At 51.4% G+C, this 22030-nt stretch overlaps 3 protein-coding genes across 3 annotated transcripts; 2 read left to right on the top strand and 1 right to left on the bottom strand.

Moving 5' to 3' along the window:
• Positions 1-469: 469 nt before the first annotated feature.
• On the bottom strand, positions 470-11090 carry LOC147224028 (calpain-5-like). Its single transcript, XM_086164336.1, has 13 exons — positions 10954-11090; positions 8609-8765; positions 7434-7565; positions 3812-4020; positions 3530-3722; positions 3263-3456; positions 3010-3087; positions 2746-2941; positions 1874-1990; positions 1597-1793; positions 1407-1528; positions 1070-1206; positions 470-990 (listed from the first exon to the last, which is right to left on the bottom strand). The coding sequence occupies exons 2-13, from the start codon at positions 8762-8764 to the stop codon at positions 811-813; spliced, it is 1911 nt and encodes a 636-aa protein (XP_086020462.1). The 5' UTR covers position 8765; positions 10954-11090; the 3' UTR covers positions 470-810.
• Positions 4855-6325, top strand: LOC147224029 (olfactory marker protein-like). Its single transcript, XM_086164337.1, has 2 exons — positions 4855-5012; positions 5756-6325. The coding sequence occupies exons 1-2, from the start codon at positions 4941-4943 to the stop codon at positions 6185-6187; spliced, it is 504 nt and encodes a 167-aa protein (XP_086020463.1). The 5' UTR covers positions 4855-4940; the 3' UTR covers positions 6188-6325.
• Positions 11091-12742: 1652 nt separating the features above from the next.
• LOC147224027 (uncharacterized) lies at positions 12743-15329 on the top strand. The gene is made up of 4 exons (XM_086164601.1): positions 12743-12792; positions 13246-13426; positions 13849-14236; positions 14377-15329. Exons 2-4 carry the CDS (start codon positions 13279-13281, stop codon positions 14978-14980), a joined length of 1140 nt encoding a protein of 379 aa, XP_086020727.1. The 5' UTR covers positions 12743-12792; positions 13246-13278; the 3' UTR covers positions 14981-15329.
• Positions 15330-22030: the final 6701 nt, after the last annotated feature.

The following is a 22030-nucleotide window of genomic DNA, read 5'->3' as shown; positions in this document are numbered from 1 at the left end:
GCCCCCGTGCAACGGACGCCTCCAGTGATACCGTCACCCCGACAACATGGCTTCCCATGTGACATCATGGCTTCCTGTTTCACAATAAAAGGCCGGCATTCTTTTCAGCTCCCCTAGTATGACCTCGCAGCATCCCATCCCCTGTGTGACATCACAGCTTCCCCCTCTGAGGGGCGAAGGGTGATGATGGGGGCATGGATGGAGCTCAGGGGGTGTCGAGGCTGTGGCCTCAGAGAGCGCAGACACCGAGGGGTACGAGACCTACAACGCTCCGGAAGCTTCTCTCAACATCAGGACGGGTTCCATGGTGATCGTGGCTTCTGGGACCTTAAAAGCTACGAGTGGGCGCAGGGTGCAGGACTCCTGTGCTTGGACTTACACAAGACTTCGAAACACGGGGTGTCAACATTAGAGCCTGGACGGAGAACCGGCAGGATCCAAAGAACAGAGATGACATGTGGCCAGAAAGTAGGAAAATGAAAAAGAGGATTTAATGGCAGCGCAGAGAAGGCACAGACAAGAGAAGCTTCTTCATCAGACCTTTGAACCCTGGACACCGAGGGGCACTGTGGCCTCCATGCTGTGTCTGGATCGCAATGGTCCCAGAGGGTCTCGGAAGGAGCTTCAGAACTCTGGCATGGAACCCAGAGGCTTTGGCACCGAGTGTTCTGGAAGTTCCTCGCGGCCCCTCAGAGAGGAACGCGGCTTTGTAAACAAACACTGAAGCTCAGATTAAGGCGACGACAAACCGGGAGGCAACGTAAACATGGATTCAGAGCGAGAGCTTCTTCAGAAGGTTTTCACCACGTCTCAGATGCTGGTGAGCACCGAGCTGGTCACCACAGAGATGCTGATGGTCCCAGGGAGGTCGTTTTCACGGCGATTGCCCTTGCCCCTGAGGTGCAGCATCTGCTGGAAGTTGTCCTGCTGGGCGGGCAGCAGCATCACCTGACCCAGGAAGGAGTCCTTCAGCGCGTTGTGGTTGTAGATCTGAGAGGAAGAGCCAGGAGAACATTTGTAGATGCACACACGCACGCACACACACACACACACACACACATGCACTCACCTCAATACTGATTGGCTCGTTGGCCTTCTTCCTGTAGAAGAGACCCTTGGTGTTGAAGACGGGACTGCGAGTGTCTCTGTGGACCGGAGATCTGACCTTTTGTCCCTCACAGCGGATGATCACGTAGGGGTCGGACTCTGCGCACACACACACGCACACACACACACACACACACACGCACCTCCCGTCAGCTGAGCAGGCTGAAGATAACCTCCTGTTTTCCTACCACAGCTCTAGTGTTCTCCTGGAGGCCTTTGAAGTGAAGTAAGACCTTCGGCTCCACGGCCAGGCCTCCAGTGATGCTAGCGGCATGTCTCCTGAGAGCGACAGTAAGCACCTCCGTCCATGTCTTGGCCGGCGAGGCCGTCGGCCTGCAGGACGTGGACCTGGGTGACCAGCGAGGGGTAACCGCACAGGCCCGACCAGCAGGAGTGAGGCGGCTGGTCCTGGGTCAGCTCCCTGCAGGAGACGCACAGGTGTCACCATGGAGACGGACGCTGGAGGAGCACGAGGAGGAGCCTTCGTACCTGAAGTCCGAGGACACGTCGGTGAAGAGGCGCAGCAGGAAGTCCCCCTCCAGGCCGGGCTCGAAGGTGGTGGGGATGACGACGTAGCGACCCTCCTTCAGATCGGTGCGGAGGAACACCGAGCGGGAGTTGATGTAGATGCTGCCGTCCACCTTCTGCTGGGTGCTGTGCATCCGGTACGTCCTGTTCAGCTCCACCTGGACGCAGACACACACTCTGGTTTCGGCTCTTCCGAGAGACCGGGAGGTCTTCTGAAAACCACACACACTGTGCTGACCCTGTGGATGTCGAAGCCCATGGACAGGTGCTCTCCTCGGTCGCCCCCCTCCCGACGGTCCTTCTGCTGCAGGCAGATCAGAGCTTCGTCCTCTGGTTTCTTCACATCAAACACGTACTGCAACACACACACACACACACACACACACACACACACACACACACACACACACACACACAAACACTGGTCAGAAGATGTGACTGTCCATCAGTCTCCTATCAGTAGGACCTTTGGCAGATGTGACCTGATGGACAGATCCGTGAGCAGCCTTGTGGAGGTGCAGATGTTTGTTTGATTGTCCACCTCCCTGACCATGTGACCTTGGACCAGGAGGGTCTCCTGACACTGAATGTGTGGACCATCCCATGGGGAGTACACAACCATCCTTCAGCTGGACAGGCTGGAAGTCCTGATCATTCAAGGGCTTCTCTCAGAAACAGACCTGTTGACCAGATTTCCTGTGGGACGAGGAGTGTGGTGGACGACCTGTGACGAAGGTCTAACTGACCACTGCTCAACATGCTAAGCTAGCTAGTGGGAGTGAAATCAGAGCAGGGAGCTGAGACAGGACGTCTCCGTGGAATCTAATCAGGAGCTGGAGATCATCTAATCCACTTATGGTGGCGTCCTCGTAAAGCGCCACCCCGCTTGCCCCATCTCCAGAGCCTGGAGAAGGCAGGCCTGCTGAAGATCTGCTGATCTGAGGGCGGTGCATGATGAGACTGCTCCTCACCTGCTCTTTGGGAACTCACTGTGTGATTGACATGTGCAGCTACAAGGGGTTTCCTGAGTATCCAGGATCAGGAAGTTGTGACTGACCTCCTGAGGTTCAACTATTTCTTGTGCCGCTTAGACGCTGACGGAGGTCTCACCTGCGGGTTCTGGAGGAAAGAGTGCCTGTTGTTGATGCAGCCCCCGGCCCGGTTGAGAAGAGGGTCATCATGGCGACGCCAGGAGCCCCTGATCATGACCTCCTCCCAGGTCTTGTGGAGGCTCATGTAGGAGGTGTTGATGAGGCGACACAGGATCAGGTCGGTGAAGTTGGAGACAAAGTCGTCGAAGGTCATCCTGGGTGAGGATGGAACAGAGTGAGCACGGCTGCTGCCACCAGGGTGCGTCCTCTCACCGCAGCTCACCAGAACTCGCCGTCGTCCTGCACGGTGACGCCCATCCGATCCCTCTCGCTCTTGCTGACCTTCTTCCACTCCTCGGAGCTGTGGACAGGAAACGGGAGGTCACCTAAGTCCTCCTACATATTGACTCCAGGGAGGCGGAGTTACAGCCGGGCTCTTCTCAGAAGCAGAGGTCTCCTGGTCCATGCCTCTTGAGCTTCATGTAGCCTTTTAAATGCTCCTTGTGTTTCCGATGATCAGCGCTCCTCTTCCTCACCTGTCGCTCCAGGGTCCGTTCCACTCGCTCTGCCCCCAGGGGTTCCTCATGCGGATCATGGAGAGCTTGTCTGACTTGAAGAAGGCCAGGAGGCCGTGGCCCAGCCTCACCCTACGGACGTCGGTCACGGCGTAGGCGTGGCCCTTCACCAGCCCGCTGCTCAGCCGGGCCTCCATGTCGGCGGCGCTGGAGGCCTGGAGGCAGGAGAAGGGCAGGGGTGAGGACCACGGACGCTTGATCACTCCCGCTCCTGGTCGCCCGCCTCACCTGGATGGAGCAGCTGATCAGACCGCCTCTGTTGTGGACCTTGAGGACCCTGTCGAAGAGTTCGTCGCGTTTCTCCTCGTCCTCCTTGGCGGCGTGCTCGCTCAGGCTCATGGGCTCGGACACGCCGCCCGTGAAGTCCATCAGCGCGTCGGCCGTGTTCCCGCCGTCCAACGCCTCGTAGCAACCACACAACCTAGGAGACACACACACACACACACACACACACACATGAAGACAAAACATCTGTGGGTGGAGGACCCGTGGGGTTCCACCGCTGCTCACTTGGCAAAGGCTTTCTCGATCAGGGCGCTCCAGAACTCGTCGGCGTGGTTGGAGCGGCAGTAGATGAGCTGGCCATTGGCGGTGGGCAGGCGGTCGTCGATGACCACGTCCACCCAGTCTCCGAACCTCCAGAAGCGGAAGTGGAAGATGCCGGCGTAGGACTCTGGTCTGTCCTGGCTCCACTCCTGGTCCTTCCAGTCAGGAATCACCTTGGGAGCAAACCCCAAAGTTAGAGGTCAAACCCTATGACTGGAGAATCCATCTCCTCAAGGTCTTGGAACAGGATCCATGATTTCGCCACATTTGGTCCTCCTTCAGAACTTCGGAAGACCAGACAGAACATGTCTTCACTGGGGGTTTCAAACCCCTTCCTGGTTGGACCTACAGGTCCAGGGAACCACAGACGCTGATTTAGTTAACAGCAGTAGACCTCGTTCTTCATCCTCTGTGGGCCTCCAGTCCAGCCATGAAAACCCACATCCTGCACGGAGATCGCTTCACACACACACACACACACACACACGCACACACACACACACACACACACACACACACACACACTGAGCAGCACCCCTTTGTGGATAGACAGATATAAATAAAGAAGCGGTCCGCTGAGCCGAGACCATCTGAGCTTCTAGGAGACTCTCTGGGTTCCTCCTCGTACGTCAGCGGAGCCTCTTGTTGCCTAGCGCCCTCACACATCACCCGCCTGCATTCACTGAAGACAGCAGGAGACAGAAAAAAACTCTGTTCAGACATCTGGAGCGGGTTCCTCGTCAGCATGGATGTGTTCTCCACCCATTGGACTGTGGAGGTCTCCTCTGGAGCAGACCGGCGGCGGGGGGTTGGACACGTGTGTCCCGCGGGGGAACCAGACGAGCCAGTGTTCCACATCGATCTGGCCCGGGGTGGACGTGCTGTGCCAATCAATGTGTCCTAACCAGAGTAGCCTGTGGGGGGGCTCCATGGTGATGGAAATAGTTGCAGAAGGGGAGGAGCTCCTGATCCTCAGAGAGAGGAGAGAGCATAAGAGCAGAAGGTAGCGGAGCTCCATCCATCATAGCTTATCTCCCTCCGGCCTGGCAGGCAGAGCTCTCCTCCACCCGGGACCACCGCCTCGCAGAAGGACATGGACCACAGCGCCGCCCTCTCTGATGACACCCTGGTGCTGGCCTTCAAGAAGGACACCGCCCTGACGGAGGTGAGCGGTCGGCGCTCCTCTTGGAGCTCTTGGTCCGACTCAGACTTGCTCCGCCGGTCCTCAGTTGTGCGTCTGCTCTCAGAGTTCTTCCGCAAACGCCTTCTCGCAACAAGAGTAGATCCTGGTTCTAGCGAGGTGAGTCCCTTGATCAGGACTCCACAGGTGAAGATGGGTAGCTTAGCTGGCTTCAGACAGCAGCGAAGGAGGAAACATCTGAGTCCAAGTTTCTGAGACGGTTAGGCTGCTAACAGAAGCAGCTGTGGATAGGAGCAGGGATCTCGGCTGGAGCAGCATTGGACCACCAGAAGACATCTGCATCAGGTTTAAGTCACACCCACCTGCTCAGACCTCCTACCGTGAGCAGCTGAGGTCTGAAGCTTCACCATCGGGCACCAGAATGGGACTCAGGCCAGGGGGTCTGACGTCCACGTCCAAGGACCACCCAGTCTGCAGGTCGTTGGGATCACAGACCTTCTATATCTGCGTATCCCAGGTTCATCCAGAACCATCCCTGTTCTGGGTGAAGTAAGCTTAGGAGATGCCAGTGGGCAGAGACGACCCTCGGTGTGACCTTCTGCTCCACAGGGCTTCCAGTCAGATGAAGCCCTGTGGAGCCGGGCTCGTCTAGACCTGCTCCCAGAGTCCTCAGATGTGGACCACCGCTGGGACACTTGCTCAGACGTCCACCTGTGTTCCTCCGGCCTGTGATGATGTTTCTTCTTCTTGTCCTTCCTCCTGGGCAGATGATGCGCCTCCGCGTCTCGTCTCTGCAGCGATCGGGGCAGAAGCGTCAGGACGGCGAGCGGCTGCTCCTCCCCCATGAGGCCGTGTACCGGCTGGACTTCCACGTCCAGGAGCTGAAGTTCTGCCGCTGGTTCTTCTCGCTCTCGGGTCACGGCCGCGTCACCATCACCGGCATCTGCCAGCACTGGACGCCGGACCTCACCCACCTGATGACCCGCCAGCTGCTGGAGCCCATCGGGACCTTCTGGCGCAACGTCGGCGACCCCGAGGACTCGGAGCTCAAATGCCTGGAGGCCGACATGCAGGAGTTCGGAGAGCGGATCGCGGAGCTGGCCAAGGTCAGGAAGGTCATGTACTTCCTGATGGCCTTCAAGGACGGCGCCGAGGCGGCAAACCTGAGCTGCTCGGTGGAGTTCACGGCTGAGAAGTGACTCCGCGCCGCCCGCCGCCCGGCAAAGCAAAGCCTTCGATGTCGTGATTCAACCTCTTAGCTAACGTAGAGCAACCAGAGTACTCATCCACCTCCAGGGAGAAAGGAGAAGGTCCACGGGAGGAAGAATTTCTCTCATTCAGTCGCAGTTCAAGAACTTCTTCATCTGGGTGCACCTCCTCCGGAAGCCCTCCATGCCGGCGCGTTCCAGAAGCTCACCGGGCTAACATCTGGAACATCTGGGTCGGGGTGTTCCTGCAGTGCGTGTGTAGCCCTGGGTCGTTCCTGACGTGTTCCATGTGTAGCGTGTCCACCAGGCTCCAGCCGGTGGAACATCTAGTATCCAGTGCATGAGTGTCCGACAGCAAATCTATTAAACATCGACTGAAAGCTGTCAGCCTCCGAGTGCTCCGTGCCCACGCTTGTCAGCCCTCATTGAAGGGCCTCCACTGGTCTCCAACCTCTGAGGGAGGAGAAGGTGCTCCAGAGACACCGCTGGAGCTGCTCTTCATATCTTCATGGTGGAGAGACTGACAGCTAACAGCCCTCCCTCCTCTATCTCTTTCTCACCACTCACTCCTTTCCTCATCCTCATCTCCTCTCACTAGTAAAGATGGTGTGTGTGTGTTGATAAACGCTGTCACCGGTAGTGATGGGTTAAGAGGTGAGTGAGTGTTATTATGGGATGTGTGCTCCGTCTGCAGCGGCAGCATGGATGAAGGTCTCCTCCGCCCACCTTCTGTCCACCACCTGCTCCGGTTCTCTTCTGGGTTCCTCGTCTGAGGAGACGAGGCCCTGCTCCTCTGCACTCACACCTTCAACACCTGGACCCGTGCTTCGCCTCAGATCTTCATCGCCACCTCATCCAATCATCCGCCTCCATGCACACTCGTCACACACTCGTCACACACTCGTCACACACTCGTCACACACTCGGACTCGTTTCCTGCTTTGCTGCAACACACTGATGAGTTTCTATGGTAACTCTGTACATCCCAGCTGAAACATGGCTTCATCTCACATGGACAAAGGGTGTGTGTGTAATGAACGGGTGTGTTCATATACTGCACAGTGTGTCTTGATGTGTGTGTGTGTGTGTGTGTGTCCGTCTGTGTACATGTATACAAGTGTGTGTGTGTTTAACGAATGGGTGTGTTCATATACCGTACAGTATGTGTGTGTGTGTGTGTGTGTGTAATCAATGGGTGTGTTAATATAGCATGCTGTGTGTGTGTGTGTGTGTGTACCTTCTGCCACAGGGCCTCCCTGGAGGCCAGGCTGGAGCAGGCGGCCACGAACCAGCAGTTCCCCAGCTGTCCCTGGTGCAAGTCGTGGGCACTGAGGCCGTCCACGAAGAGGCGGGGGTTGGAGCAGAGCTCCTGGAGGAGACACACTTGTCAGTTGAACAGTTGTCATCACGTCTGTTTCTGCGTGGAACAAAACCCCAAAGCTGAAGACCGGGACCCGAACCTGAACCCCGACCAGGAGCCGGTCCGCTTTGGTTCATGAACAACTTTAATCCGACCATCTTCATCTTCAGGACGTCCTCAATTCAACCAAACATCAACGTCCAGCTGGACACGTGGAGGAAACTATGCTGGTTCTTTGAGGGATCAATCATTAACCTGTGGACCTCTGGTATCGATCAAGTGAGGAACCTCCGGGTTACTGTTCAATCATTAACCGGCTCAGATGGTTCCTCGCTGATACCGGGAGCAGGTGATAAACTTCAGGCTGGAGCTCAGAGCTTCTCTCCAGACAAGAGGTGGTTCCACCCCCTGGAGACAACAGCGTGCAGCGGTCCCTCGGCCTGAGACCGCCTCCATGTTCTTCTGAACCATCCTGATAAGGTCTGGGACCCAGCTGAGGGCTTCTGCCTGTTTATTTCAGAACTAATGTGGTTTCAGGATGAAGGTGCTTGTAAAGAAGGAACTCTGTAATTGCTCCTGAACTGTTTTAGAAGCTGGAGGAGCTCCTTCACCTCAACATGTGCTCCTCGGACGGAGCCTATAATTTGTGGCGCTGTTGATCTTTGCCGGCGTTCTGGTGCCGGTCCAGATGTTCTTGTCTGTCACGTATGGAGTTTAGATTGTGGCCCGTCTCCTGCGGAAACACGACTCATCTCTAATCTGCAGGCTTCAGATCCGTCCCTGATCCATCTCAGGAGATGCAGGTCATTAGAGAGGACACTCCCGGCAGGAGCCGGGGAGTCCTTCAAAGACGGTGGTTGAGTGGTCTCCCCCTGAAGATGTGAAAGCCCATCAGGTGGAGCTTCTGGTGGGGAATCTCTGCTAGGCCTCGAAGAATTTATCACACAAACAAAGCCCACTGATCTGACCAGTAGGTCTGCAAGTCTCACTCCATCATCTCAAACCAGCCACGTGAAGGACAGGAGAACCCCCCAACTCTGGTCCCACCTCACCTTCGGCCTCTTCCAGGTCACATGTCCGATGCGGTTCCGCTGTCTGAAGAGCGACTGGTCGGATGCGGGGAACAGAGGGTCCTCGAAGAGCTGTCCGTTCAGCCGACACTGCCTCCTCAGAGTGGAGAAGGACTGGCCCTCGTATGGAACCACCATCCTGCAGGGACCACACAGTCAGACGTGCCGAAAAACCAAACAACACAGATGTTCCTCTGGTTGTCTGAGCTGAAACTGGAGCCAGAACTCGTGTAGAAGAACAGCGGAGCCTTAAACATTTGGCCGTCCTGCTTTTCTGGACCACGGAAGCAGGGCGGCCAAATGTTCAGTGCTTCCGTGCTTGACCACGGAAGCAGGAACACCAAGACCTCCTGCGACCGTCTCCGTCCCATTCCAAAGGGTTTAGTGTGTCCACCCCACCCAGGTGTTGGGCTTCTAGTACAAGGACAGGACGCTAGCTAAAGATCAGCTGGTAGCTCTGCCTCTTTGGTGGTGTTGGAGCCCTTCAGACCCCCTGAAGGACCTGAGACAAGTTCAAAGTTTCAGCACATGTTTCAGGCTGCCTGATGGTATGTTCCTGTGCTCTGATTCTAAGTCCTTCCATAGCCTACAGGAGGTGTGGATTACAGGGTTTGTGTCAGCAGAAGCCTCCAGAGAACGTGCCTTCACTGTACATGCCTTGCATACACAGGACCGCAGCCAGATGCTAGGCTAGCTTCCTCCACACACTTCCTTCTGCAAACACTTGGAGATATTTATTTGACCTCAGAGAGGATTTGGAGCTTGTATTTTGGATTTTGGAGACTGACCGTGTTAGGCTACCGTTTGTACAACAGGAAGTGGGTGACAGAATGGACAGGAAACAGAACAACAATTAACTTTCTGGGGCCGAAGTAAACGTTCACCTCTCCGTGCTTCTACAGGCCCGGCTCCTGATCAACGGCGAGGGTTGAACCCAGGAAACTTTGACCACCTGATCACCAGGAAGGCTCTGCTCCTAAATCATGCCAACAATCAATAAAAACTAATCATATTTAGAAATCTGGTTTGAAGTCTCCATGTAAGCATGTCAACAGGAGGGTGGACACCTCAAACCACCTCCACCAGCGAGGAGACACAGGATCCAGACGTTCCTCAAAAACAACCGTGGATATCCTTCAATTTAAAGCTCTCTACAAACACACACACACACACACACACACACACACACACACACACACACACACACACACACACACACCTGTCTGGAGGGCAGAAGGTATGACGCAAGTTCTTATTGTGTTGTAAGTCCTTAATTACTTGTCATCGTTGTAACCTGTGTAGGAGACGGTAGGCATGCGCGCGTGTGTGTGTGTGTGTGTGTGTGTGTGTGTGTGTGTGTGTGTGTGTGTGTGTTTCACCAGCACACAAACATCTCAATATCTGTAGTATCACCACTCCTGACCCCAGTGAAGATGAGGAACCATATCTCTCAGACACACACACACACACACACACACACACACACACACGGACGCCAGCCAAACATGGGTGCGGTTTGAGCGTGGGCACGAGCCACCGGCGCCGCAGCTATGAGCGTGCGCCGGTTGATGCGGGGTCACGTGAGCGCGCGATCGTGTGCGTGACGTGGAGGGAGAGTTTTAGTCCCGCGGAGGGACTTTTTCCAGATCTTCTGAGTGTTTTTCCCTTTCCTCTTGTGCGTGTGAAGCTGCACGCAGCGGCGGCGGACACGCACGGGAAACCGTGAAGCGTCGCCTTCAAAATAAAACCAATTAACGCAGTCGCATGAGAGAATTCTTCTCAGATGTTCAAAAACATTACATTTACTTCTCAAGTTGGCCTTCATTCCCGCGTCTTTGCCGAGTCCTTTCTCACAAACACCGAGACAACAGATCTAATGCGTTCCGTTTCTTCCTGGACGGGTCGTCAGCCGCCTCTGACTTTGGGTTATCAAATCAACTTAATAGCCCAAGAACACACTGCTACTTCCGATCCATTCGATACGTAAACAATCTGCTGGTTTGAGTCACGTTAGGCCGTAACTCGCTCTTAACTAACCCGCTCCGCGCCGCCGTTGACGGGCAGCCGTGTTACTTTGAAAGGCGCGGCCGGAAACGTGTTGGTTGGCGTAAGCCGGCTTTGCAGACGGCGGACTTTTTCGCCGTTTGTTGATGTGAAGAGAAGAAGATGAGCAGAAGGTCGGCGGGGGGGTGAAGACCCCGTCCGTTACTCTTCCGCCATCTTTTTTTCTCTTCTTTTTTACATCTTTCACATTTTGAAGTGCAATAGAAAAGTGAAAGCCATAGAAGTCCCGTGGGAAGCGCTCGGGAAAAGAGAGCTCGAGTTACCTGACGGTTGGCGTGGGTGCGGCGGCTCTCCTCCGGTTGACGGGATGTACGGACTCCCTCCTCCTCTTCTCTCTCTCTTTCTCTCTCTCTCTCCTTCCCTCCCTTCTTCTCGTGTCCAATCACCTCCGGGCACTGGGAGGCCCGCTGTCTTGCGGTGCGTTCAGGGGCACCGGGGAAACGTCGTAAGGGACGGACGAGGAGCGCTGCAAACGGCCGGCCGGTCGCCGCCGCCGGACCCCGGGGGGGGGAGAGGCCGCTCCCGGGGTTCACCCCCGTACACCCGCACCCCCGCACGGCCGTCTCATCCTCGAACTGTGTGCGTGATTCGGCACCGCTTGTGTTTCGCAGTTCCCCTGAAGATTCAACTGACATTAGATAACAGCTCCCTTCACTCTTGAGAACTTATTGCTGTTCCTGGAACCTTGTCAGGAACCAGGCCGCCTCCTGGTGCAGAGACAGCAGAGGAACCAGAACACTTGGACTTCAACTCCGAGAGCCATCTTAGCTTCTACTCCAAGGCAGGGTCTTTTTAAGTAGGACTTCATATGACGTGGGGGGTCGTTCATAAGACTCACCAATTACAAGATACTTAACAGAGCGCCATTTTTAAAAGCCATGATGGTCACTGGTCAGATGTTTTCTTAGGACAAAATGGACAGATATAGTGAGAAGTGGAGGCTCAATAAGGTCCAACCTCATCTGGCCTGGGTTTCCAGAGCTCACAGAAGAACATCTACATTGTGTGCAGGGTAAGCGAACTGTTCACAGGGTTCTTCCCATGACAAAGCAGTGCAGGGAGGACATAAAGACATCACAACCATCTGATAGCCCATGCTTATTCTTCCATGACATCATCTTCCTTCTTCAGTGGTTTGTTTTGGAGAGTAGAGCATGTGACACCAGTCCCTCCCAGCCACTGAGGGAAGTCACAGCGAGAAGGTTCCCCTGGAGGAGGCTACTTCCTGGACAAATGAGTACTATTCCCTTAAAACTTATCTGTCCCGAAGCAGCCGATGCCAGAACAAATGCTTTTTAAACTGCTGATGCCAGGACACTGCAGTTTAAAGCACGTCTATGCTTCCCAGTTAGCTTATTATTGATCCTCCATTAGTTCATTTCCATTATTGATGATGCTCCATCGGTAGTCCTCACATCTGTCAGCTGTTATTGAGTCATTTGCTCTTTGGTCAGAAAGCTGTGGTGGAACATCTCCGAGCCCCTGTTCAAGCCGGATGAATGAGTCCATTTGTTAGTGTACAGAATCAGAGTGCAGCGAGAAGCACTTTGAAAAGCCTCTGATGCTGTTAACGGCCGGGAGTCACTTCTCCACCTCCTGCTGCAGCCACTGGAGGGACATCTCCAATGGAATCATCTAGTTCAACAAGATATAAAAAAAAATAAAACTAAATAAAAAGTAGCTCTAAGTTTCCCGGAGACCAAGAAAACCCTGAAGCTCTGAAAAGACTGGGCTGAAGGTGAATTGGACCTCCTATGTGCCAGGGACGCTTACCTCAGGAAGCTGGACTTCAGTGGTTGAAGAACATGGACACAAGACCAGGACCAGCTGCCGAGGGGCACCAGCAGTTCCCCCGGACTGCCAGTAGAGGGCGGCGAGCAGCCGAGCGGCAGGACGAGATGGTCTGTCGTCCGTCTCTGCTGAAGATGCTATTAATCTTTAACACCATCAGCTGAGGGACTTGAGGTGTCATGTGAGGAAATGCACTTTACACCTCCAAGTCCTGACACACACACACACAGAGGGACGGACTGACGGACGGACAGGGCGCTGGACGGTGAGGGACACGGCTGCGTTCAGAAGACCAGAAGGAGCCGCTCCAGGTAAGGACCGACATGTTTGGTCTCCGTGTGCTCAAAAGCTGACCCGGATTTGCAGGGTGACCCCCTCCAGGCTGTGCATCTGAAGGTCAGGACCAGGGCGGTGGGGGTGGTGCTGGACTGGACGCCCCGTCAGACTCGACCACTGGACTGGTGCCTTCAGACCTTCTACAACAAGAGTCAGTGTCAAAAAGGTTCTTTGGACTGCACTGTTGCCATGGTGACACATTTGGAAAACACTGGCATTCATTCAGGACTCCAACTCACCGATCTGGTGACCTGAACTGCGTGACCTGTTGCAGATTCAGGACTCGAGACTCGGACCTGCAGACTGGAACAGTCACCATCCAATAATTTCTGTTGTTCTGCTGTTTGGCCTGATTGAGGCCCACAGGATCACCTCTGCTTCCAGGGTCTGATGTCCACTAAGAGGAGTATCTTGTGTTTCTCCACCAGGGCGGAGAGGCCAAGTGCCTCTGCAGGCTCGCCATGTTCACCGCCTGCTACGCCATCTCCGCTCTCCTGGCCGCCTCAGCCAATCGGGCGTCAGCGGCGCTGACCATGTCGCCCACCCACGAGATCAAAGGGCGCCCAGGGGAGGAGCTGACGCTAAAATGTGGAGATGGAGAAATGACGGGTCAGTGGACGGATGGAGGGATGGGTTACAATAGACGACAACGAGAACTGGGATCCTTCTTGTCGTAGAGCGATAGAAGTGCCCGGGTTGTGACATGTTAATCGCTAAAGGTTAGAACTTCAAGAACAGCAGCTGTGAGCCGAGGTCAGGAGGCTCTTCATGAATGAGCTATTTTGTACAAGAATTTAGAATGGACTGAGGAGGACTCAGGACCAAGCCCTGGGGTGTAATTGTACTCCAGATTTTCTGTTGCATTCAGTGTGGCTCGCAAACATCTTGTGTAGACGGTTCTCCTACGCTTCAGGATCTGAGCAGGTCATCACCTAATCTGATCCACTCAAGAATTCACACATACATGAACAGATGCAGGAACACGTGGATCCAGCAGTCAGTGAGTAAATAACCTGTTTGTTGGCATCCAGGTGAGGTGGTGTACTGGCACACCCCGTTCATGGACCTCCACGCCCCAGGCCTCCCGCCTGGCCCCGCCCCCGTCCACATGACTCAACACGGAGGCTTGACGCTGTCCGACCCCGGCAGCCTCCATGAGGGTCTCTACTACTGTCTCCTGGATCACGCTGAGGGGTCCACGCTTTTCGTTTACCAGGTCCACGTGGACCCAGAAGACCACATGGACTCTGAGCACGAGGCGGACCCCTTGCTCCGGCTCAGGAGGGGTGCCGGATCGATCCCGGAGCAGCGAGGGGCTGTCTCAGACCAGCAGCTGGCAGGGGCCGTGACGGCGTCGGTGCTCCTGACATTCGTTGTGGGTTTCGGTGCCGGTGCTCTGAGCAGGAGGCATGTCCTCAGGTGGGCTCCCACAGGGTCACTCTCCTCAGACCACTTGCAATGTCTTCTAATGTTTGTTTGACCCCCAGTCCTCATAGGAGGACCTTACATGTTGCGGTCTTCTTGGCATGACGCTTGTTACATGTACATGCATCCCTCAGGTGTTTTGTGGGGCTCAGAAGGAAGTTTCTGCTACCATGGCGACAACAATCCGACTCCCCGCTCCACAGTGGCCCCGATGTCGTCATGGCGACGCTCCAACCGCTGCCTGACCGCCAGGCCCTCGGGGCGAACGAGGTGCTGGATGATGTGGACACAGTTGTCATGAAAACACCCGCCTCTCCCTCGGCCCTGTGTCCTCCCGTCAAACCCCAGAGAAGCTTCCGGACCAAAGAGGCCCAGGCGCCGACGCCCACCTACCTGGAGGAACGTGACTGTGACGACACGGAGGAGGGAGACACATGTGGGGGGAAGGAAGAGGAGGCGGAGGGTGGGAGAAGCAACGCCAGCAGCCATCCATCTTTTGCGGAGTCCAAAATACCTGGAGAAGTGCCTACTCCGGTGCAGGGGCCTCGGCCTCGGCCACGCCCCCGCGTCATCCGCCTGTATCAGTACGACGAGGACGGACGCCGGTACAGCCACCTCCCCGACGAGCCCGTCCCCGCCCCTAGACTCAAGCAGCGCTCCGCCTCCCTGACCCACCTCAACGCCATCATGGCCGCCGCCTCCGCCGGGGAGCGGCCACACTTTGCCATGGAGATCTGAAGAACGGAGAGGACCTCCGATGTAATCCAGATGAGCCGGGATAAACGTCAGACAGAGGAACTATTTAACCAGCTAGTTAGCAGATTAACTGTCGACTGGGATTTTCTCACCTGTTCACCATCCTCAGCACGACTCAGGAGATGGACAACCGATGTGATGGACAGGCTTGTTGCTGCAGGACTGATGAAGGGATGAAATGAAATGTTGCTGCCACATTTTTTCCGCAGTTGTTTTGATTTGTTTCAGCCAAAGTTTCTGATTCACCTAAGAGGATTGGATTAAAGAACAGGATTAGTGTGTGTGTGTGAGATAATCCCACGAATTAAAAATCTGAAACCCAAACTAAAAACGCCTTAACGTGTGACGCCATCACCACAGGCTGTTCATCCCTCACACCACATGGGGGCGCTCTGAACGAGGCTTCTGTCTCCTGTGTGTTTTGTGGTTCAATGGGCTGTATGTGTTTGAAGTGTGTTGACACACACGTCCATGCTTGTTTTCAATCTGTAATCTGATTACATCTACCGATAACTAATGTACATTTATTCAGTCACAGTTTATGGGGACACTTGGAGCATGGAAGGTTCTGGGGTGTGTGTGTGTGTGTGTGTGTGTGTGTGTGTGTGTGTGTGTGTGTGTGTGTGTCTAGTTACAGCCGCCTGTATGTGACCCCTCCTCCCCCTGGGAGGCATCAGGCTGCTCAGCTCCTCCATCAGAACTACAACGAAGGAGAGGAGAAGCGAGGAGCGAAGTTCTTCACTTGGAGGAGAGCGGAGTCAGGAGGTCAGGAAAGAGAGGAGGACATGGTTAGGGAGGAGAGGAAGAAGGGAAGGTTAGGGAGGAGAGGAGGAGGAGAAAGTTAGGGAGGAAAAAGAGGGGACGATTAGGGAGGAGGAGGAGACGACATTAAAGGAGAGGAATTCAGACGTGGCTCCTCCTGGTTTCTCTCCACGTCCAGAAGACGCAGGTATCCACTTCTTCATCGGCCATCAGAGACCTGCAGAACAGACAAGGCTGACAGGCAAGTCCATCAACGTGTGTGTTTTTCCATGTTTGCTGTCACCTCAACGTACCATCACCTTGAGTCAGTTCAAGATGCTGTTGGTTAGGAAACCGAGGTTCTCCTGCTCTTTTTGCCTCCATGTAAATGTCTATGGAACGTTGTGTGGGTGGAATGCTGGGTTCCTGCTCCAAGGAACCCTTTCAGGGAACAGTCTTATCTTCAGGCTGCATCTGACATGACTTTGTGTGGAGGGTGCAGCAGGTGGAAGAGGTGAACACGCACACGCACACACACACACACACACACACACCAGGGTGTATTTGTGTCCTTTTCCTTTATAGAATGCCTTTGTTTCATGATTGTTGCCCCAGAAAGTCACATGACCTGCTGCCTCCAGCCTCCATTCCCGGAAATTAAAGGTCATGACCCTGTCTCGGGATGTGTGTCTGTGTGTGTGTGTGTGTGTGTGTGTGTGTGTGGGGGGGGACATCTGTGTTCATTGTTATTTCATTTAAATGACAGCAATCAATTTGTGATGCAGAACATGTGTGGGTGTGATGTCGGTGTTGCATGAATGTTGTCTTCGTGCTGTGAGAATGTTGTGTTAGGTATGAATGTTGTGTATGTTGTATGAACGCCGTGTGCATGCTGTGTTGGTGTTGTGTGGATGTTGTGTTGTTGTCGTGTGAATGGTATATTAATGTTGTGTTGGGTGTGAATGGTGTCTTGAATGTTGTGTTGTTATATGAATGTTGTATGGATGCTATGTTGGGTGTGAATGTTGTGTTGGATGCGACTGCTGTATGGTTGTGTTGGATGTTGATGTTGTACGACTGTTGTGTGGGGTGTGAATGTTGTATGAATGTTGTATTGGATGTTAATGTTGTATGTTGTGTTGGGTATGACTATTGTTAGAATGTTGGGTGTACATGGTGTATGACGAGTGTTGGGTGCAAATGTTGTATGAATGTTATGTGGGATGTGAATGTTGTGTTGCATGTGAATTGTGTATGACTTTTGTGTTGGGTGTGACTTTTGTATGAATGTTGTGTTGGGTGTGAATGTTGTGTTGGAATGTGAATGTTGTATGAATGCTGTGTACATGTTGTGTTGGTGCTGTCATGTGAATGGTATATGAATGTTGTGTTGTTATATGAATGTTGGACAGATGCTATGTTGGGTGTGAATGTTGTGTTTGGGCGTGAATGGTGTATGAATGTTGTGTTGGTGTGTGAATGCTGTGATGGGAATAAATGTTATATGAATGTTGTGTTTGGTGTGAATGATTTATGAATGCTGTGTGCATGTTGTGTTGGGTGTGAATGTTGTATGAATGTTGTGTTGAATGTTAATGTTGTATGACTGTTCTGTGGGGTGTGAATTTTGTGTTGGATGTTAATGTTGTATGAATGTTGTGTTGGGTGTGAATGTTGTGTGAATGCTATGTGGGATGTGAATGTTGTGTTGGCTGTGACTGTTGTATGAATGTTGCGTTGGGTGTGAATGGTGCATGAATGTTGTGGTGGGTGTGAATTTTGTGTTGGGTGTGAAGGGTGTATGACTGTGGTGTTGGGTGTGAATAGTGTATGCATGTTATATTGGGTTTGACTGTTGTATGAATGTTATGTTGGATGTAAAGTTTGTGTAGGGTGTGAATGGTGCATGAATGCTGTGTGCATGTTGTGGTGCTGTTGTGTGAATGTTATGTTGGGAAGAATGTCGTGTTGTGTAAATGGTGTATTTATGTCATGTTGGGTGTGTGAATGGTGTATGACTTATATGAATGTTGAGTCCTGTTGGGTGTGAATGGTGTAAGAATGTTGTGTTGGTTATGAGTGTTGTATGAATGTTTTGTTCCTTATGTATGGTGTGTTGTGTTGGTTGTTGATGTCGTATGAATGTTGTGTTGGATGTGAATGCTGTATGAATATTGTGTTGGTTGCATGAATGTTGTGAATATTGTGTTGTGTGAATGTTGTGTTTGTCTGCGAATGTTTTATGAATGTTGTAATGGTGTGTGAAGGCTGTGTTGTTGTACAATTGTTGCTTTAGTGTGTGAAGTTGTGTTGCTGTGCGAATGTTTTGTTGTTACAACATTCCCACATCAACACCTGCGTGTGCAACTTGTCTGAATATGGTGTCAAGATGTGAAAAGTGAATGAATGTTGTGTTTGTGTGTGAATGCTGTGTTGTGTGAATGTTGAGTTGGTGTCTGAATGCTGTGGGAATGTTGTTCACTTTCATCTCATTCAATCTGTCATTCATTTGGTAATCACATTACTAGAATATCGACATTCAATCTTGAAAAATTGTGTTTTTCAATCCACCCCTACTGTATTAGCACACACACACACACACACACACACACACACACACACACACACACAAACACAAACACAAACACACACACACACACGTAAGAGTTATTACTGCAGACGACCCATGTGTGATGACATCCCATGTGATGTAACCCAAAGACATTTGGTCCCTTACACTTTTTCCGATCATCCTTCCTCTCCTTCCTCTGAAACGCTTCCTCCCTCCCTCCTCCTCCGCCGAGGAAATTTCACTTTCGCCTGCAGTTTCAGAGCCTCTGGCTGCGTCTCATAATCCGATATGTGTCTTTGTGGGTGGCCTGGCGGGGGATTAACGCTGAAATATTGATGGAGGACGATGTTTGTTGTTCCTCCGGCCAAGCCCGGTCTTGGGTTCCAGGGCCCGGTTGACACAGGGGGATACCCAGACCTGGGCTACTGCCATTGGTCATCTACACCAAGCAGGACCTCTAATCCTAAAACGCAAATAAACACACAAGTTTAAAACCACGGTGGAACCTCAACTTCTAAATGCATCAACTCAGGAGTTTTCTGAGATCCAAGCCGCCGCTCAGAGGATGGAGCCCAAATCTGCATTGGGAGCGAACAGGATGAGTGTTTGACACTCACGTGCCCGTCACTGTCCATGAAGTGGATGTTAAAGACAGTAGGATGGACGCCTGTCACTCGGTTTTCCGGGGAAAATCACTGAAAAACATGAGCAAGGTGTGCGTGTCGTGGACTTGTCGTTAGAGATGGAGAACTTGAGGTGGGTAAGATACGGTGATGGAGAGCATCATCTGTGAGAAAGCAAGAGACATTTACGGGGATTTGGTGAGGTGGATGGCGGGAACGTGGGCAGACGAGGCATCAGAAGAGTCGCTCAAAGCCAGTAAGGGACGGATTACTGGTTTTAGAAAGAAGAGCGGCTTCACATCATCATTGAATGGACTTTAGACATTAAGTGTAGTAATTAGAATTTAGCAACACATCATAGCATAAGTGTGTAGCCAGTAAGTTAAGGATAGAGCACCTTATTTCTTCACATTAGGTGTTCCTTATAGGTACATTTTTCTTATTTAAAAGCATGTCACAAAACCAGGGATGTGGAGCAGCTCAGTAGCATTTCAATTCATTTTAAAGGGGAAATGTAATATGATATACTAGCAAATCGAGTTACGAGCTCGGTCACAGAAGTCCACTCCTAAGTCAAGGTGTTACAGTACTACAGAAAAAATACTCGATAAATATATATATTTTTTTTTTTAAAAAAAAAGGAGATTCCTGTCTGTTTCCTTTTCGACGGGGATGGAAGGAGCGGAGGACGGTGAGTTTACAACTCGCTGCTACTGAAAGGAGCGGTGGTGTCACGTGACCCCGGACTTAACAAGCTCAATTACTGCTTTATTGTGGCCCCGTTTGTGTTTGGCTGCATCTGTTATTCATCTAAGGCAGATTTAGAGACGCCTGTCTGTGAACACCACCACCGGTAATTGATGCTGTGTGTGTGTGTGTGTGTGTGTGTGTGTGTGTGTGTGTGTGTGTGTGTGTGTGTGTGTGTGTGTGTGTGTGTGTGTGTGAGAGAGAGAGAGAGAATTAGTGCCAGTAAATTATTCAACTCCCTTAAATGAGGTTCAGTTTGATCCTTTGACTTTGGGACACATGGCAGCCGACTCATATCTGCCTCATTAGACCTGTCTGTCCAGGTTTCTCTTCAGAACCAGAATCACTTAGACCTGAAGTGATGGGTCCTTGTCTGTGTTCTCACACACACACACACACACACACACACACACACACACACACAGTAAAATGAAATACAGCAGGTCTGTGGTTACCCCGATTAAAATACATGTCATTCCCCCCAACACTTGAAAAGGGAATGACACGTGTTTAAATCCAGTTACAATAACAACCTGCCAGAAAAAAGGAGCTTAATTATGAAAAAATGATTCATAAGAAAAAGTAAAAAAGGATAGTGAAGCATAGATACATTTATGTTAATTTATGGGAGAGGATTTCTCAAAACTACAATGTCAAAATTAAAAAAAACTTCTAAAAGACATTTTTGTCTGTTTATTTTCTTAATAATTGGCTGTTTTTCCTGTCAGTCAAAGTGCAAAAGTTAAGGAGCAAACATCCAAGTGCAGGGCTAATCAGTGACAGCTACAAATCTTTGTACTTAAGACCTTAAAACACTTGATAGCCTTAACCTTGACAATTTATATTTTATTGTATTTCTTATTCTCCCTCCTTCCTACTATTATCTATTATTGTTATGTTTTTGCTTGAAACTCTGGCACAACAATTTCCTTCGGAATAAACAAGGTTGTTCTTATCTTATCTACACATGGAGCTAGCCGTTAACTGCTAAATGGAGCTAATGTTGAATCGTAGAGCTGGCTGCTAGCCTTTAACTACTGGGCTAATAACTAGCTGGCATTCACTAAATGGGCTAATTGCCGACTGTTAAATGTGGAGCCGGCAACTGAACTCTTAGTGAGGGGTTAATTGATAACTACTAAAGATGGAACTTGCTTATAGCAAGTTACAACTTGACTACAACTGGACTAATTATTAACGGCTAATTGTTGAGCTTGCTACTGGCCACTAAGAGCTGGGTTAATATCTGACAGCTAGCTGCTTGCTAGCTCTGAGGCTGGCTGCTCGTGCCGCAGTGACTGCTCGACGCATACAGCTAGCGGCTACCTTTGAAGCTGGCTCCTAACCTTTAACGGTTAGGCCAAATGCAAACTGTCAAATATGCTGTTAACTGTTAACCGTGGGGCTAATTGCTCACGGCTGACTAGCCTCTTGCAGCAGGGCTAATGACCATCGGTTTAGTATGTGAGGGGGCTGCTTGTCGCTTTAAGCTAGGCTAACGGCTAACGGTGGAAGTGCCAGCTGGAGTCAAACAGCGGGTCTAACCGGCCGCTTAACGGTCACTGCGGGTATTATTGTAAACACTGCCGGTGTGACTTACCGCTGATCGCAGGGCGAACTGCTTCACGAAGCGACTGCCTTCTACAGGCGATACGGGAACGACGGAGCAGCTTCTCTGGCGGCTCCACGTCCAGCCGCCGCGAACCGGGCGCCATTTCTATCTCTTGCCGCCTCTTTCTGCTGCGTCACCGCGGCCGTTAGCATGATATGCTAACAGTCCGCCTGACCCTCTGCCAAGAAAGGGTAGCATCACAGCCGGGAGATTTAAAAACATTTAACATATCTAATATCTCGAAGTTAAAATAATATCTTTTATGTGTTCTCCTAAACTGTTGAGGAATCCTGTTTCCTGTGATTAAATTCAGTTTTATCACGATGAAATTGTCATTTTACTTCATTATGCTCTCAAGATACTGACCTGGTTGGGTTTCATTGAATTAAGCATTCACTTTGCTAGCAATTCTTTTATAATACATATAAAATTATTTGCAACATTACTGTTGTTGTTTATTTAATAATGAAACTTATAATGATCAATTATTATCACTATCATGCTTAATAATTGTTATTAATATTGCTGTTGCTGTTTATATAATAATGAACCTTATAATTATTAATTATTATTATTATTATTATCATACTTAATAATTGTTATTAATACTGCTGTTGTTGTTTATATGATAATGAAACTTATAAATATTATTATATTAACAACAACGGCAGTATTAATAACAATCTTTTAATCCCAGGACTGTGAAATTCCTAAAGCTTTATCTACTGTATGTGCAT

The sequence above is a fragment of the Fistularia commersonii genome, chromosome 18, assembly GCF_037954325.1.
Source record: "Fistularia commersonii isolate RoL2024-O1a breed Wild chromosome 18, RoL_Fcom_v1.0, whole genome shotgun sequence".
NCBI classification, from domain to species: Eukaryota; Metazoa; Chordata; class Actinopteri; order Syngnathiformes; family Fistulariidae; genus Fistularia; species Fistularia commersonii.
Note: the sequence above shows the minus strand (reverse complement) of the source record. Positions and strands in the feature narration are given on the sequence as shown.

Coding starts and splice junctions, on each gene's coding strand:
- LOC147224027 (XM_086164601.1), top strand. CDS start 13,279: ATGTTCACCGCCTGCTACGCCATCTCCGCTCTCCTGGCCGCCTCAGCC. Junction 13,427..13,848: donor TGGAGATGGAGAAATGACGG/GTCAGTGGACGG, acceptor GTTGGCATCCAG/GTGAGGTGGTGTACTGGCAC. Junction 14,237..14,376: donor AGCAGGAGGCATGTCCTCAG/GTGGGCTCCCAC, acceptor TGCATCCCTCAG/GTGTTTTGTGGGGCTCAGAA.
- LOC147224028 (XM_086164336.1), bottom strand. CDS start 8,764: ATGGTGGTTCCATACGAGGGCCAGTCCTTCTCCACTCTGAGGAGGCAG. Junction 4,021..7,433: donor GGGAGGCCCTGTGGCAGAAG/GTACACACACAC, acceptor TTTGCTCCCAAG/GTGATTCCTGACTGGAAGGA. Junction 1,794..1,873: donor TGGGCTTCGACATCCACAGG/GTCAGCACAGTG, acceptor GTCTGCGTCCAG/GTGGAGCTGAACAGGACGTA.
- LOC147224029 (XM_086164337.1), top strand. CDS start 4,941: ATGGACCACAGCGCCGCCCTCTCTGATGACACCCTGGTGCTGGCCTTC. Junction 5,013..5,755: donor AGGACACCGCCCTGACGGAG/GTGAGCGGTCGG, acceptor CCTCCTGGGCAG/ATGATGCGCCTCCGCGTCTC.